The 17775-nt window shown below is 38.4% G+C and overlaps 1 protein-coding gene across 14 annotated transcripts in view; it reads right to left on the bottom strand.

Moving 5' to 3' along the window:
• The window catches only part of PBRM1 (polybromo 1), a 101934-nt gene that overhangs the window by 31200 nt on the left and 52959 nt on the right, over window positions 1-17775 (bottom strand). For all 14 annotated transcript variants that reach the window (XM_018066711.1, XM_018066713.1, XM_018066712.1 and 11 more), the window contains 5 exons: window positions 14004-14646; window positions 10231-10442; window positions 3111-3296; window positions 2047-2204; window positions 1067-1330 (listed from right to left, as the gene is read on the bottom strand). In XM_018066711.1, the coding sequence (XP_017922200.1) occupies window positions 1067-1330; window positions 2047-2204; window positions 3111-3296; window positions 10231-10442; window positions 14004-14646 (1463 nt within the window). The remainder of the gene's footprint in view (window positions 1-1066; window positions 1331-2046; window positions 2205-3110; window positions 3297-10230; window positions 10443-14003; window positions 14647-17775) is intronic.

Raw genomic sequence — 17775 nt, 5'->3', positions numbered from 1 at the left:
TAATATAAAGAAGTATATTACTAAATTTTCCTAATTTTGACTAATCCTTGCATTCTGAGAATGAACTTCCTTCTACTTGGTTATGCTGCTCTGAAAGAACTAAGTGATTTCATTTGTATTTGATTTCACTTTTTTCCCCAAGTATTTTTTGTATCAATATTTATAAACTGATACTCAACTGCAGTTTTCTGTTTTTATTTTGTCAGACTTTGGAATCAAAGATTTTTCTGTCCTGGTAAGACAAACTGGGAAGTTTTCTTTGATCTCCACACTCTGTGATAATTTTTTTTGGCTTTACTGCACAGCATGTAGGATCTTAGTTCCCCGACCAGCGATCAAACTCATGCCACCCTGCAGTAGAAGCATGGAGTCTTAATCACGCTAGGACTGTATGGGAACTCCTGGAATAATTTAAAGGGTGAAAGAATTTACCTATGGAATTATCTGACCTAAGTACTTTTTGGAGTGAGCTCTCTAACATTAAAAAAAAAAATTCTTCATGTTGTTATCTACTTAAGCATGTTATCTCTTCTTGATTTCATTTAACTAACTGGTATTATCTTGGAAAATTATTCATTTCATTCAGGTTTTACTATTATTATTTGTTTTTGTTTTAGTTATTTTTTGATTGCACCAAGAGGCTTGTGAGATCTTAGTTCCCCAACCAGGGACTGAACCCAGGCCGTTGCCAATGAAAGTGCAAAGTCCTAACCTCTGAACTGCCAGGGAATGCCCTCATTCAGGTTTTCAAATTTATTAACAGAAATGCATAAGTCTTTAAATTTCCTCTGTATTTTGTATGTTGAGCTTAATGCCTTTCTTTTTCCTTTATTAGGACAGTTGATAGTTTATCTCATTGAACCCATCAAAGTCTCATTTTCAGTCCAGCTATATGTTTTTCAAGTATTAATTTCTCTTTCCTTTATAGTTCCCTTCTTTTTGTTAGGCTAAAGTTTAATATAATTACTCTTTTTCTAATTATGAAGTTGAATACTTTATTCATTCATTTTTGAGAAGAGGTATTTTGAAATTAAAATTCTTTTCTGTGTGGCTATTACCTACATACCTTTTCCAAGTTACAACTGTCTTCAGTTCGACTGTCCTCTGAGTTGTCTGTATTCTTCTCATCATCCCCTTTATCTGCGTTTGCAAATACAGAGGCCACTCGGACCACAGGCAAGGGCACATCTCGAGGGACAAACCTAACCGAGCTGATGGGCATGGTCCACAGTTTAATTTTCTTAAAAGATTTGGTTTTGGCAGAATATCGTGATTCACAGACAAAAACATCCTCATCTCGAAAATTTTCTGGGCATAATTTAAAGTATTCCTGGTGGATATAAGAATAAAATCAAGTAGGTGAATTTTCTGAAAACCAATCAACCAAAAAACACAAAAACACCAACCAAGCAAAGAAATAAAAGCTAAAGTGTTAAGACTTTTTGACAACTAACAACAAATGGTAAATGGTTAGAGATTAGGAGTATTTCCTTATATAGAATGGCATTGCTCAGTATATTCTATTTAGCTTATTTAGTTTACCTCCCTGATGAACAGGGAGGCCTGGCACGCTGCAGTCCACGGGGTTGCAAAGAGTCGGACATGACTGAGCGACTGAACTGACCTGAAGTTTTACCAACTGCCTCTATGACAGTACATTAATATTTTAGACAGCCAGTTCTTTAAAGCTTTGAGCCTGTGCCTATAGTAGACAGACAAAAAAAAGTATACCATATTACCTAGAACCACACTGAAGATTTAATGATTCTTCAGAAAATATCATCTTTAAAAATTTGTCTGGCGATATAAAAAAATTCAAGCTAACTGCATACAGCTATATAGCATAGGCAGCAAAGGGTCTTTCACTTTTATGCTCAGATTTATTTTTCCTCAAATGTTTACATAAAGCCAGAGACACAGCCTAAAAAAATTCAAACAGTTTTAAACAGAGCTATTCATTTTGTAAATATCAATTTTCTGTGGTTGTGAAACTCCATGTGAACTCCATGAAATAATTTACTGTTTGAGGATTAATAAATTTCTTACCTTGACAAACATGACCACACATTTTCCTAGAATTTTACTAACAGGAACTTTATTGTAATAGTCACTCTTAAAAACTTCTTTTTCTAGAAATTTCCGTGTAGCCAAATGGAATGTTTCATTTGGCCGATAAAACCAACAGCCATATAACCATTTTTCACCTCAAAAACAAACAGGGAAAAAGAGAGAGAATTACCATTAATGGAAATAACATATTCTTTGTAAAATGAGCAAAGACTCCATCCATTCTGCCATGGGCTGAACCGAGCAATGTGCTTTTAGGCCATGGTTCCTTAACAGAATTATCTTAGAAGAAATAATACTAAAAATACTAACGTGCAATGACACCTAAAAATGCTACTTTTCCCCTTATAGTAAAAGATGTAAAATAAATAGAACAAGGAAGGGGATGGGACCTACTCTACTCTGCTGAGTCAGGACACAGCTAAAGCTGTGTGCTTTAATAAGGATGTAAGATATACTAAAGGACATATGTAGCACTTGGGTTAAAGAATACAAAGGTATTTTATATGATGAACAGCTGAAATTAGTGGATTGTCTGGATCACACTTCTCCTTGGTTTTGGCTTCATTAACTCCTATTCATTCTCTGTTTCAAGTTAAAGCCAACTGTTCTAGGAAGACTTTTTGAAATCAAATTCTAAGCCAAATTCTAAGCCACATGTCTCTCTATAACAATTTCTTCTTTATTTGTGACTTTTACCAGAGTGGTTTTGCCAGGGACAAAACATAGACCTTTCGTTCTTCTGATTCTCGGCCATCCTACAGGGTTTGGCTCTCAGATTTTTTAAATAAGCATCAGTTGAATGAATGAATCTCATCTAGACTTCAAGAAGTTGTGTTTCTTTTGACTCAGCTATGCCACTGCCCAACAGTGCTCGATCCTATGTTCCTCATACAGTGGGTAGCGAATTGTACTTATTAAGAGTGTAAAACAACTACTGTGGAAAGGCATAAAATGTCTGAGTTACAATTTCCTTCTCTGAGAAACAAGGAGTAAAATAATCACATCTCACCAATTTGCTCCCCAATTTAAAATGAACTTACCAGCAGAATCTTCCCACAGCCTCTCAATACAGACGATATGAGGTTGTAGATTGACCTCTGAGGGCTCCACATAGACGTAATCTCCAACATGGTACATGCTGTTCTTAAAGCTGCAGTCCTGGCTGTATGTGCGATGTAAGCCTGAGAGGCCTGCAGCTCCTGAGGAATCTTCACTCTTTTCAGCTTCTTAGGTAAAAAAGAGAAAAATGTTCTCATGAAAGGGATGTGGCAATCAGATGCAGGATTAAAACTACACATACTAATACATTTAATCCTTTTCCAGATACTCCAAGGCAGGATTCAGGACAAATAGTATGATATCCACATTCCCAACAGTCTCTACTCAAAATTGTCTTTTTAAATTACAACCAATTGCCACTAATTTAAATACATACATCAAGTATCTACAGAATAAAAATAATCACCATAATAATATATGCTCATTGTAGTCATTTTGGATGATACAGAAAGGTATAAAGAAGAAAACAGGCCACTCCTAAGTCATGTGATCCTAGAGATAATCTTGTATGTACTTTCTTGCCATCTTAATACCGCTGAAATTTCTTTCTCCTGTTATTACATGGTTCTGTCACAATGAATGGAATCTTAGAACTAACGAGACATGTATTTCATTCAACATACTGTAAACTATATATGAAAAGTATTAGTCACTCAGTCGTGACTGACTCTTTGCGACTCCATGGACTGTAGCCTGCCAGTCTCCTCTGTCCGTGGAATTGTCCAGGCAAGAATACTGGAGTGGGTTGCCATTTCCTTCTCCAGGGATCAAACCTGTGCCTCCTGCAATGCAGGCAGATTCTTTACTGTCTGAGCTATCCGAGAAGCCCAGATACTATATCTTTATACACTTAATATCATAAAAATTTCCTCTGAGATCAAATGCTTTTCAAGAAGATTTTTAGTTTTGCTAAAGCATATTTTTTAATGGCTTCTATAGCATAAGCTGGAATCAAGATTGCCAGGAGAAATATCAACAACCTCAGTTATGCAGATGATACCACTCTAATGGCAGAGAGTGAAGAGAAACTAAACAGAATCTTGATGAGTATGAAAGACAAGAATGAAACAGTGGGCTTGTAAGTCACCATTCAAAAAACTAAGATCATGGCATCTGGTCCCATCACTCATGGCAAATTGATGGGGAAAAAGTGGTAGCAGTGACAGATTTTATTTTCTTGGGCTCGAAAATCACCATGGATGACTGCAGCCATGAAATTAAAAGATGCTTAATCCTTGGAAGGAAAGCTAAAACAAACCTAACCAGTGTATTAAAAAGCAAAGATGTCACTTTGCCAACAAAGATCTATATAGTCGAAGCTAGGGTTTATCCAGTAGTTATGTATGGATGTCAAAGTTGGACCATAAAGAAAGCTGAGCGCTGAAGAACTAGTGTCTTCAAACTGTGATGCTGGAGAAGAGTCTTGAGAGTCCTTTGGACTGGAAGGAGATCAAACCAAACAATGCTAAAGGAAATCAACCCTAAATATTAATTGAAAGGACTGATGCTGAAGCTCCAATACTTTGGCCATCTGATGCGAAGACCTAACAATGGAAAGGACTCTGATGCCGGGAAGGACTGAAGGCAAAAAGAGGAAGAGGGCGGCAGAGGATGAGATGGTTAGATAGTATCATCAACTCGATGGACATGAATCTGAGCAAACTCTGGGAGATAGTAAAGAACAGGGAAGCCTAGCATGCTATACAGTCCATGGGGTCACATAGAGTCGGACATGACTTAGTAACTAAACAACATATATAAGCCATCATTTACAAACACCATAGTTTTTTTTTTTTTTAAGTAAAAAGCTTTGCCATTTCTTTGATTACTTCCTTTGGATAATTTTTCATAAATTGAAGATCTGGAAATAAGCACATTAAATATTTTTAAATGCATGTTCCAAAGTCTATACCAATTTAAATCCATCACTATTTGGCTACAAGGGAGTGGGGGGTCTGTTTCTCCATTCACTCTCTAATACTGGTATTAAAAATTTTTTTAAAAGTTCTGACAATTTTGGTGGAAAATGTTATCTAGCAGTTGATTAATCAAATGAATCCTTGTGACATATGCAGTAGATTCACAAGGTTCTTGGGGATTTTATACCAGCGGAAACACTGGCCTGAAAGGGACAGAAAGGGCACAAAATGGAAGGCTGGTAACCCCCCAAACTCTAGAGACAGGAAACAGGCTGATAAAGCAGCTCAGGTACAAACTGTGCTACCTTTCATGAGAAACGATGACTCAGGGGTGAAGTGTGGAGCCACGGAGAACTAACTCCAGGCCTTGAAGCCTAAGCTTCTCCTGCAGCCTTCACTGTTTCTGCTTCCGCTAAGGTTCTTTCGTTTTGTTCTTTATCGTAACATCTTAGAGAGATTTCACTTAAATATCTGGTCCATTTAAATAAATATCTGCTTCTATTTAAAATGTTAAAATACTTAAAAAGCTGACTGGAAGCTCTCCAGCATACACAGGCCAGCATACACAGAGCTGGGTGAATGATGGATTTCACTGAGGACCAGATGTTATCTTGAGTTTTCCCCCACTGCCTGCTGCATTTCTCAAGAGAAAAATTCTCCCTGTCTCAAAATTAAAAGCTATTCTAGGAGATCAGAAGTTTAGAAGGTCAGGGGTCTCACTATTTGGTATAAATCCTTTCCTAACTCCCCTCTTCAGAACCATACCCCAACCCTTAGGTCAGCCTGGTATCCCTGAGTCTGGATACTTCAGGGATGAACAGTCAGAGGAAGGGTGGGGAGGTAATCTAGAGGTTCAGCTCCTTTAAATTTAGACTTTCAACTAAACTTTTTGCTTCCAGTCTTGCATGCACCTTCATTTGCCAGGTGTACATGGCATTCTAATGCTTGTGCCTTTCTTGACAGGAAATGGCCTGCTAAGGTCTTTATCTGATGCTAGCCTTGAAGCCAGCATTAGCTATCAATTTTTCTAGCTTCTGAATTTTAACTGCCATCATCTTCTCTTCCACTGTTTCCTCAACTTTTTTTGAGGGGAGTGAATGCTTTTGTGCTTGTTTTGTTTTAAAAGCCCCCTTTCGTCATTTGAATCATTTTGGAAGAAGGAGCAATGGTATCTGCATACCATCTGCCCACATTTATGTAGTCTTACTTTTGCTTACTGACCCAAGTAGGAATAGTTCTGGCATTTAATATAAAAACAGGGTGTGTAACATTTTGTTTCCCTCAATTTCCACTGATTATTAAGAAACCTACTCTGTGACTTAAAGACAGAGAAGGCTGACTGACACACAACCACCATTCTTTCCAGCATTTTGCCACCTTTCAATACTCATAAATAACTAGTTACAACCACCTTCAGAGTACTCTGCTTCTAAGCTTTTCCTACTCCGTCCTTCCAGGGCTGACCTCACATTCTACGGCAAAGCACCACTTCCTACCTACCTCCAGCCTCATGCTGGGGAAACAGTCTCTGAATTAGTGCAAAAGGTGAGTAATTACTAACAGGGATGCTCTGGCAGCCTCAGAAAGCAGTTCTTTGCAGCAGTCTTCCTTTTCTCTCATCAGCAAAGGCTCCCAGGCTCAGAAGACAGGTACAACATTGAAAAAGGAAATATAAGTCTCCTAGCTTTTTTCTTTATGTGGCTCTGCTTTTCTACCACAGGTCTTCATCATAGATTAAGTCATCGAAAATATTTTCTGGTATCTAAGGATCAATTAGCACAGTGACCAGCAGTCTTTAAAACGTCAATACAGGGAATTCCCTGGCAGTCCAGTGGTTAGAACTTGATACTTTCACTAATAGAGGCCTGGATTCAATCCCTGGTTAGGGAACTAATATCCCATAAGTCATGTGGCATGGCCAAAAACCCCATAAAAATGTCAGTACTGCCTCTTCTCTAGAATGTGCCACCTTATATTGGGTTCACAAATCACTGCTAATCCAGCAAGAAGGAAGGCAGGTGCCATAAGTTTTTGTTCCACCACTCATTAAATCCAAGGCCTTAGAGCAGTGACTCCCAGACTTAAGCGCACATCAGAACAACCTACAGGTCTTGCCAAAACAAAGACTGCTGCGTCCCTCCCTCAGAGTTACGGAATTGGTAGGTCTGGCACGGGAACAGAGCACCGGCATTTCTAACAAGTTAACAGGTGATACTGATGCTGCTTGCGGAGGCCATACTGTGAAAGCTGGCTTTGAGTAATTCAGAGAGCAGCTGTCATTAATTCTGCGTTGCCAGGGAAAGTATTGACTAAATTTAAAAGGAAAAAATTCCAAGTATACAAAATTTTGTCATGGGTGTCTCAAACATCACTCAGTACAGTACTGGCATTCTGTCTTTTTCACTCACTGAATTCTGTTTTGATCTTTATTATTTCTTCTATTTACTTCAGGCTTGATTTGCTCTTCTTCTAACTTTCTGAAATGGAAAAGTGGATTCATTTTTATGAATTTAAACATGTATATTTCTGATACATGTTTAAAAATCTGTAAATTTCCTAATAACTACCTTATCTATATCCCATAAATTTTAATATGTTATTTTTGCTTTTATTTGGTACAAGATTTTTCTAACTGTCCTTCTGATGTCTTCTTTGATCCATGGGTTACTGAGAAATGTACTGCTTCATTTCCAAATATTTGGGGATTTTCTAGATTTCCTTCTGCTGATTTCTAATTTCTAATCTAATCTTATTGTATTCAAAGAACAAACTTGGCATGATTTCAATCCTTAAAAATTTTTTAAACTTGTTTTATGACCCAGCTCATGATCCCTTCTATTTAATGTTCCATGCAGGCTCTACAAGAATGTGTATTCTGCAGTCACTGGTCAGAGAAGCAATGGCAACCCACTCCAGTACTCTTGCCTGGAAAATCCCACGGACGGAGGAGCCTTGTAGGCTGCAGTCCATGGGGTCGCTAGGAGTCGGACACGACTGAGTGACTTCACTTTCACTTTTCACTTTCATGCATTGGAGAAGGAAATGGCAACCCACTCCAATGTTCTTGCTTGGAGAATCCCAGGGACCAGGGAGCCTGGTGGGCTGCCGTCTATGGGGTCGCACAGAGTCGGACACAACTGAAGCGACTTAGCAGTAGCAGCAGCAGCAACAGTCACTGGTGTAGCGTTTTACATGTCCATCAGGTCAAGCCGATTGACAGTACTGTTCAAGAGTTCAGGTTGCTGTAAGAAGACCCACCACAGATGACAGTGTGGGTTAAACAGCGAACATCCATGTCTCACAGTTCTGGAGGCAGATCTGGCGTATGGTGAGGGCCCATGTTCTGCTTCAGACCGCCGTCTTCCTGCTCTTTATCCCCTCACAAGGGCACCAATTCCACTGTGCTGACTCCACTCTCATGACTACATCCAAACCTAATTATCTCCGAAAGGCCCCCATCTCCAAATACCAACACACTGGAGGCTGCTGCTGCTGCTGCTAAGTCACTTCAGTCCTGTCCAACTCTGTGCGACCCCACAGACGGCAGCCCACCAGGCTCCCCCACCCCTGGGGTTCTCCAGGCAAGAGTACTGGAGTGGGCTGCCATTGCCTTCTCCGCACTGGAGGCTACAACATATGAATTTTGGTGGGGGACATAATGTTCAGTCTATGACAGCCTAATCTTATTAAGTCATACTTTTGCCAATTTTTGGTTTAGCCTGTCGTTTGCTGAGAAAGGCGCATCAAGGCGCATCTAGTAACGGAACTATCTCCCTTTTCAGTTCTGTCAGTCTTGCTTCATGCACTCTGCAGCCCCACTGTTAGGTACATTTTGTTTGCTGCTTAGTTTCTAAGTCGTGTCTGGCTCTTCTCCGACCCCGTGGACTGCAGCCTGCCAGGTTCCTCTGTACATGGGATTTCCCAGGCAAGAATACTGGAGTGGGTTGCCATTTTCTTCTCCATAGGTACATATACACTTGTAAGTATTATATGTGTTTGACCCTTTTAACATTTGAAAATGTCCCTCTTCATCTCTAGCAATATTTCTTAAAGTTTATTTGTCTGATTAATATAGCCACTCCAACTCATCATGGTTACTATTTGCATGGTGTATCTTTCCCCTTCACCTCAGCAGCTTCTCGCGACTCCTCTACACATGGGCAGCTTTCCAGTCAGCCAAGAATGTGTGGAGAGCTCATGCTAGTCCTTCTACAATAATTTTCAGGATATTCCTCAACGTCAGCTGTTACCTGGGGCAAGCAAAGCTGCACGTTCACTCGGCTCATTCCTGCATCAACTGCTTTTGTTGGCGGTCAAGACACAAAACCACCCCCTCTTCCAGTCCAACACACACCCACACACACTCACGCACTCTCTCTCTCATCACCATTAATGAGTACATTCCCTCTGGCAAAAAGCTGCTGGTTTCTACTGGCAGGTAGCCCTATGCTGATAAAATCAGTCCTCACCAACCGGGTTCCTTTCTCTCTTTTTTGCATATGGCACTGCTTACGAGAATTTGCTTAAACCATTTATTTTTCTCCCTTTCCTGAGGAAAAAATTCTAAGGAGCAGACTTGATGCCAAAGATAAATATGACTCTTGGAAAAGTTATACATTCCAGGTATTTTATGTGAACTCTTTTTTCAGGAATGATTAACTTTCTAATAAAAGTTCCTACTTTCAAATATTTCTAAGCTCTGGCAAGTAACTTAAGGTAACATTTTTAAGTTGATACAATTAAAATAAAAATTTCCTCCTCCTTAAGTGTTTCAACCAAAGTATCTACTTGTCTTGAGTCCATACAAGGACAGCCATGCTGTTGAACAACAGGGCAGAAACTTTATGCACTCACTGCTGAGAATGCTTTTGAGCCTCAGCTGGGCCCCTTAGGTTTTTATTTACTAGCAGTATTAAGAGGTATTAAGCTGCCACATTTGTGAATTAACTGACTCTGTTCTGGAAATACTAAGAGTAACAGCTGTGTCACGGGCAACTTCCAATCTTTCCCAGTCTGAATAAGTTAATACTGACAAAAACACTTCCAGCTTACCATGTCCATTTGGTAAGAGCCAACACCCTGAGTCTTCATTTACACAAAGAGAGGTCTACTCCACAGTAAGACCAGCTAGGATAGAGTATAATAATGTTCTTCACATTTAACAAAATGAAAAGAAACTAACCTCTTTTTTCTTCTTCTCGTTTTAGTTTATCTTCCTCTATTTCTTTTGGCAGTTTTTCCTTCTTTTCTTTCTCCACATCATTATGCAAATGTTTTGTGGTATAGCTGAGTGCTGGTGAAAGAAGGATCTCTCCATTTTTGCAGAGTTCATCACGAATTTTAATAAAAAACTGCTGAAGTTCTACCGCATCCTCATATATTTCAGAATCTGTCCTATAACAGCATCAAGAACATTCATTGACACACAATATGCTTCTTTCAAACACCCTGATCATATGTTAAAAGCATTCCATGAAATGCTTCTTTAATGCATTCACTGATATAGTGATAACTTCTGAGCAGTTCTAATATGGATATCTCCTTAAAATTTGTTCAGTTTTACCTCGGTGAGCCTCCTGCCCACCAGTTTCCATTTCCTTAAGGCTCACTCCCTGTATAGCTCATGTAAAAGGAAAAGCCTCACCCAGCTTCCTGGGGGAGAAACGTGGTACATTCATCAATAAGTTTGGCAACAGAAGAGGGCTGCCAGAACCAAGGACTATACTAAGGCTTCATACCATGTCTAACACTTACCTGAATTTAATCTTGGGATTCATTCTAACTTTCTTTTAGTTAAGAGATCAACACACTAGATAAAATATTAACAGAAAATTTACCCCTTTTTTTTTGGCAGGGTTGGGGGCGGGGGGGATCTATAACATGGTTGTCTAGGCTGCTAGGACTCAGTAAATATTTGAACCTAAATTGCAAAGTCCTGAGAGTATCATAAAATGGTTGCAGGCCTCAGAGTTAGTGTTCATTTTAGTTCCCGAGAAATAACTACATAATTCTGGGGAACCAGCAGAGGCAACACAATGAAAGAGAAAAAAAAAAAAATCATATGTGTCATATTGAAAACTTTTAAGAAATTCTCCCCATTTATAAAATGAGACGATTGGGCAAAATGAACTTCATAATTTAGACTCAAAGAAATTTTGTTACTATTTGACATCCACTGTTGGTCTGAGGAAGGCCTAAAGATAACTCTATTAACTACTAGGAATATCAGGGTTTGAAAAATTATTCACAAAGGTAACCAGAGACGAAGACTCAGCAGCAGGTGTGGAGGCATTCTGGTCAGGGCATGTAGGTGCTGCAGTCCAGCCCAGTCAGCTGCTTGCTGACACCGACCACTAGAGCACCAAGCTTGAGAAGACTCCAGAATGCTGACCACACGCACAGGTGACCTGGCAACCTAAAACAATGCCAATAACAACCCAGATGGGTGTTTCTAGGAAGATTCTAAAGCCTTTTTTCGGGTTACAGAAATGCTAACACTTGTAGGAAGGCAATAAAACTAAAACTGGCCAAGGGAAGAAACTCCAAAGACACTATTTTGATGCCTATTTTCTGAATAGAGACTTCTGAAGGCTGTTCACTTGAAATTAATTTTATAAGAGCTTATAGTTACAAGTATAAAATTAAAACTGAAAATGCACTTTTGATAATCCATGCTACTTCCAAAGGGCAGATTTATAATTCCATCATGCACTCAGAACATCGTGTAGTCTAAAAATTACAAATTGTGTAATTTAAAAATTACAAATTGTTTATTTCTGGGTTTTTCATTTAGTATTTTTGGATCTTGGCTGATGTTGGGTAACTGAAACTGCAGAAAGTGAAACCTCAAAGAAGGGAATACGTAAAATTACGTTGGACTCTACCTCCTAGGCCTCAACAGCAAAAGCTAATCAGGTCAACAATGGGAGAAAGAAAAGAGTTTATTTCTTACAGATACAAATCTGCTCAGTTCGTAAAATAATCATATCATCTATTCAAGGACAAAGCTGCTAATAATCTAAGAAAGAAAGAAGTGAAGTCACTCAGTTGTGTCTGACTCTCTGCGACTCCATGGAGTACAGCCTGCCAGGCTCCTTGTTCACGGAATTTTCCAGGCAAGGGATAATGGAGTGGGTTGCCATTTCCTTCTCCAGGGGATCTTTCCAACCCAGGGATCGAACCCAGGTCTCCTGCACTGCAGGCAGAGTCTTTACCATATGAGCCACGAGGGAAGACCAATAATAATCTAAGAGAAATGTACTGTGGAAGACTCACTCACAGAACTAAGCCCAAGAAGTAATGGGTATGGGTATGGGGTAGGGAGAAGAGGAGTGACTTTAGAGTTAAGGACTATTTAAGTAAAATGAGAACAAGAATAGAACTCTAAGCTCCCTGAGGGAAGGGTTTGTCTGTTTTGTCCACTGGTATATTCCATGTTATCCAGAACATGCTCATAACTGGTAGCCATTTAACAAATATTTTTAGGATAAATGAAAACTAAGAAATAAATGAACACAGATTCTAACTGCAAGATGCACTCCCCCCTCCCCACTTTATTTCTTCACTGTTGAAGAATAAGGACCATATCTTAAACGTGCCTCTCAGAGGCCTCTCCAACCTGACCCTAACTCTACCTTTCCTGTGAACACACCGTACTCATTTCCTAACCTTATGTCTTAACTCACACCACTTACCTGATGTGAATCCCATCCATTTCCCCATTCTTCCCTGACATCTCATGCTCTTTAGAACCGTACAGAAGTTTATTACTCCACCATCTTACTAAATACCAAGTCCTTAAATGTTATCTCATGCTGGGAACGACTGCTCCCTAAGCACAGGTGCTGTTCCAGCTGTCAGACTTTAAGCTCTTAGAGCACAGAGCTCAAGTCTTACCATCCCTGGCTGTGCTGCTTGACTGGCCTCCTGGTGACTGGCTCAGCAGCAGCTTCCTGCAGTGAGGAACAAGATGAGTCGCCGCACTTACTAGTTGTGTGACTATGGCAAGTTACTTCTCTCTCTCGTGCACGTCTTCACATACAAATTGGAAGATTATCGCTTACCTATGATGGCTATAGTAAGGGTTAGAGATCATCTACATGGTACTTTACAAAGGGCAAGCGCTCAATAGGAACAGCAAATATTACTTTTCACTTTTCTTTCAAGATCCAGAGCAAACCCAGGCTTCACAGAGTCCCTGGCTGGAATTACCCCATGCCCACTGACTAAAGGTCTAGCAATCAGTATAATAGATAATAAGCTCTAGGAAGGTAGGGTTTGTATTCTTAACTGTTTTATTCTCCCCAAGTGATCCCAAGAGCACAGAGAGGACACACCATGACTGCAGAACTGAAAACCGTTTCCATAGCTGAGTATATGCTATTGTTGTGTGGGAAATACACAGCACAGATCAAAATTAGAAGGGGATTTAAGTATGATGGAAATTTCAATTTGATTGCCTGTTCTTTTTATAACATTTAATGTCTGTAGAATGAACTTAGAAGCGACAAACCTGAAATTAAAAACAAGCCCTTTGAGAAGTCTGAAATGGCAATCAAATTTAAATCAGTGTAAGCTTAGATTAATATTTTAGAGCTACTTTATTTAAAGCACACTTGCACTGAACTCAAACTTTAAAAGAAAATCCTATTATTATTTCTAATTAAAAGCATTCCATCCTTTTAAAATACAGGTTCCATGAAAGGCTGTATTTTGAAAGTTTATCCTTTTCAACATATCCTCAATTTTGTCTCTCATTTCTTCCCCTCATTGGCCCAATTCAGTAGTGTGCCTTCTCTCCCCTAGAACATTCTTACTCTCTATACATTCTAATTAAAATTCAAAATAGCACCCCACCAACTGTACGCTGAAATAGCACATCAAAGCAAATTCTTTCTTCTATTTTACACCTTCTATGTCACACCTTCTCAAAAAGAAATGACTTTGAAAACATACCGATTCATCCTTCTTGCCCTCTCCAATACTTCAAACATATGCTCTTGAAATAAATCAAGCCGTCGGTAGCGGTTATTTTCAACATTCTTCCTAATTATGTCAAAAGTAAGCGGAGGTTTGTTTGGAAAGCTGGGATCCACAGCAGGAATTTCTGCTAAGGAGTCACTGTAGCATCTTCCTTCATCATCCTGATGGCTCATGACTGACACGAAAAGATTATGGATGAGCTCCTGAATCAGCAAGGTTACGTTTGGGACGTGCGAGTCCTCATCTCCTTCTAAGTCTCTCCGAGTTTCAAGCAGGACTTTGTGTAGGACAAGGGCATCTTTGTAGATCAAAGACTCGGGCTCATTGTATGTACAGGCATTGTTAAACATCATGACGAAGTCCTCAACCATGGAGTCTATATCTTGGTATTTGTTGGCCATCATGTGACTTCGAATTTTTTCCATGTCCATGGGCTTTTTAATGGTCAAATAGTAGTCAGGCAGCTCGGATCTGGAGGGAAGCCTCAGAAAAATGGCACTGAGGCGGCGACCCCTCTTATCAGTGTAGTTCTTTACAGCTTCATAGACTTCATTTAGTTTCTGCTGCATTGGAGTCATGTATTTTGATTTTTTAGGAGAAATACCACTCTTCCTACCTAAAGAAAAAGACTTAATGTTAAATGAATAAAATAAAATAAATGAACCTAAATTTGTAGAAAGCTGGTAGCATAACCACAAGGAAGGAATTATTTCAAGTGATGTATAAAACACAGTAATTAGCATTTTTCTAGTGAAACACATCCCATCAACAAAGAAAGAACTAGAAAAACAAACTATTTTCAGTACTCATATTTTTGGTGGGAGAGTAAGTACTGTTATGTTGAGATAGTTGTCAATAAGGCGGAATAAAGGAAATGAGCAGCTATGTGACTGTCTAACTCCATCGCCGATGGTATCCTTGAGAACTGAGACTTTCATCAAGGCAGAAAAAGAGATAAAGACGTTAAAACAGAGGACACTGAATAAAAACCTTGTGGCTTGGAATCGCAATTGAGAGTATCAATGTGAACTTATGGTGCATTTTCTCTTTAAATATAAAATACAAAATTTCTTAGCTCTGTCCACTGAAAATTCTAGAAAACAGTGACCAACCTAGTTGCAGTACACCCCTAAATAATTCTGACTATATTTTTAGAACACTGATTTCAAAAACTCATGTTATTAGCTCTTTTGCAAATGGTTGATTCCCAGGCTACACAAGATCAGTCTGCTGTATCTTGAGACGCTAGACAGTAAGAGTCTATCAATGACTTCTAAATATGGCCAGCTCAAAAGACCACAGCAGCCAACCTGGGACAACATTAAATATCAACAGGAACCATAATTGCAATGGGTTAAAACTCAGGAATATGTTTAAATCTAGTAGTCCATAATGATAAATAAAAACAAACAATGGGCTAGATATTGCAGGATTCTAGTAAACCAATGCATTATCTTGTATGTATTTCATTACTTTGAAAACTGGTAAATGAAAAGGGAAATCTAGCTTTTATCCTTTCAAAAACCAAAACAATACATACAAAAAAAAAAACCATCCACTGGGTAACCAAATACGGATGAGGCAGTTTCTCTACATGGAAGTATTCCAGTCAGTAACTGAACAAGCAATGATAATATTAAACTAGTACTACTTTACGTCTCTTCAATGAATTTATGTAGCAAGCATCAATAGCTATTAACATAATTTAAAGAAACAACCAGATACTACATGCCACCTGATGGAAGACTATTATTACTTCTTACATCAGTTTCTGTGCCAAAGTGAGGGAAGAATCAAATTTAAAATCTAGATCTGATCAACTACCAATTTATAGGAAATACAAAGGAACACGTGAATACTGCAGCAAAGGGATACAATTACCAAAATCTAGACTGTGGGAAACTACAGTACAACCCAATTTCTTCAACAAACTGAAAGACAAAAAGGAAAAGATGGAGAACTTACAGAAGAAAAGAACTATCAATCAAATGCAACATGTGGGTGGACCTTACTTGACAAGTTGAAACTGCATCTAATCAAGCCATTGAGGTTAATGTCCATTTATAAGAAATAAGGAAAAAGTTAACTGACATCCTAAGGAAGTAAACTAAGTGACTAACAACTCTGGACTGTACAAGGATGTGACCAGGTTTCTACAGTCAACAGCAGGAGGATGAAAAAAAGGAGGACTGTTCTGAATTATGAGTTTAAGTAAAACAATCAAATGCAATACGCAGAACTTAACTAGATCCTGACTGGAAGAAACCAATTGTAAAAATATATTTGTGAGACAATCAGTAAAATTTGAAAATTTATCAGGTATTAGAGGAAACCAGGAAATTTCCAATTTTGTAATGTGTGACAATGATGTCATGATTATTTAAGAAACTATCTGCATATTTCAAAGATGCATAATGAACTATGTAGAAATAAAATGACGTGACTGGGTGTGTCTTATAATTCAAAACAAAGAAAAAAGAAGGGCAAAAGGGAATACAGGAAGTAAGTATGGCACAATCTAGATAAATGCTGAGTAACAGGTATAGACAGGGATTCACTGTACTATTCTTTACATCTGTGTATGTTTTGAGTTTTCCACAATATAACATTGAGAAATGAAGAGAAAATTAACACTGCATGGTAAAACCTCCTCTCCCTGAACTTTAAAAATATATATACATGAATTTATATATATTTAGTTCTATATTTACTATTAACTAAACAGTAACTAATACAGTTACTATTAGAGTATCTCTCATTAGTTTCTTAACTCAACTTATATAATTAATTTTAGTTTTAAAAGATATTATGTCCCTATAAATTAGGAGACTTTCATTCCTGCAAGTGAAGAATTAAAAGGTTTTCATTTCTGTATGCTTTTATAATTACATGAAAAAATAAATAAGTAGCTTAACAAAAAGGAATGATCACTTAAGCAATAAATCATACCCAAAACTATTGCAAATTCAGTTTAGTCAATCCATATAAAGAAATTAAAGTTTGTTCTTTCCATTTTAGCAGATATGGCTCTAAAGAATATTTGACACCACCACTATCATTTGCTTGGTATTTATTTATATATTTTAAATAAGGCAGAAACCTCTTCTTTAGCCCAATGGTACTAATTATTTTTGCTTTCTTTTTTCTCTTTACAGTTTGCTTTTTCTTTGGACTTGGGCCATTTTTAAAGTCTTTACAGAATTCGCTACAATTCTACTTCTGTTTTATGTGGGTTTTTTGTTTGCTTGTTTCGCTGCAAGGCGTGGGGTCTCAGCTCCTCAACCAGGATCAAACCCTAACCCCTGCACCGGAAGGCAAAGCCCTAAGCAAGGGACTGCCAGTGAAGCCCCTCTCACAGTTTCTAACATAGCAACCACTCACAGCCCACACTCAACAGATAGCTAACTTACAGTACAATAACCAGACATCTCTAACCTCTCAAATTCTGTCTAGGAGGGACTCACTTTTAATTCCAGTAACTAAGCAACAGACCGAAAAACAGGAAGAAAATTAAAACCTGCCCCTATACTTTTTCCAGGCATCACATGTAGAAAAAGTATCTATTCTCACTATTTAACATTTATAAAATGTCCACCGCATTCAAAAAAAGTAAACAAAACCTTTTGACGTAATATTCTTCCATTCCTCACGCGCTTTTATGTTTACTTAAAATACAGAAGAGAGTGCTTGAGAGAAACCAAGAAACTCTGTGCTGGAGTGCAAGTTCAATTATATTCACCAATTA

Source organism: Capra hircus, chromosome 22 (assembly GCF_001704415.2).
Source record: "Capra hircus breed San Clemente chromosome 22, ASM170441v1, whole genome shotgun sequence".
Classification (NCBI taxonomy): Eukaryota; Metazoa; Chordata; class Mammalia; order Artiodactyla; family Bovidae; genus Capra; species Capra hircus.
This window is presented reverse-complemented; position numbering and strand designations above follow the sequence as displayed.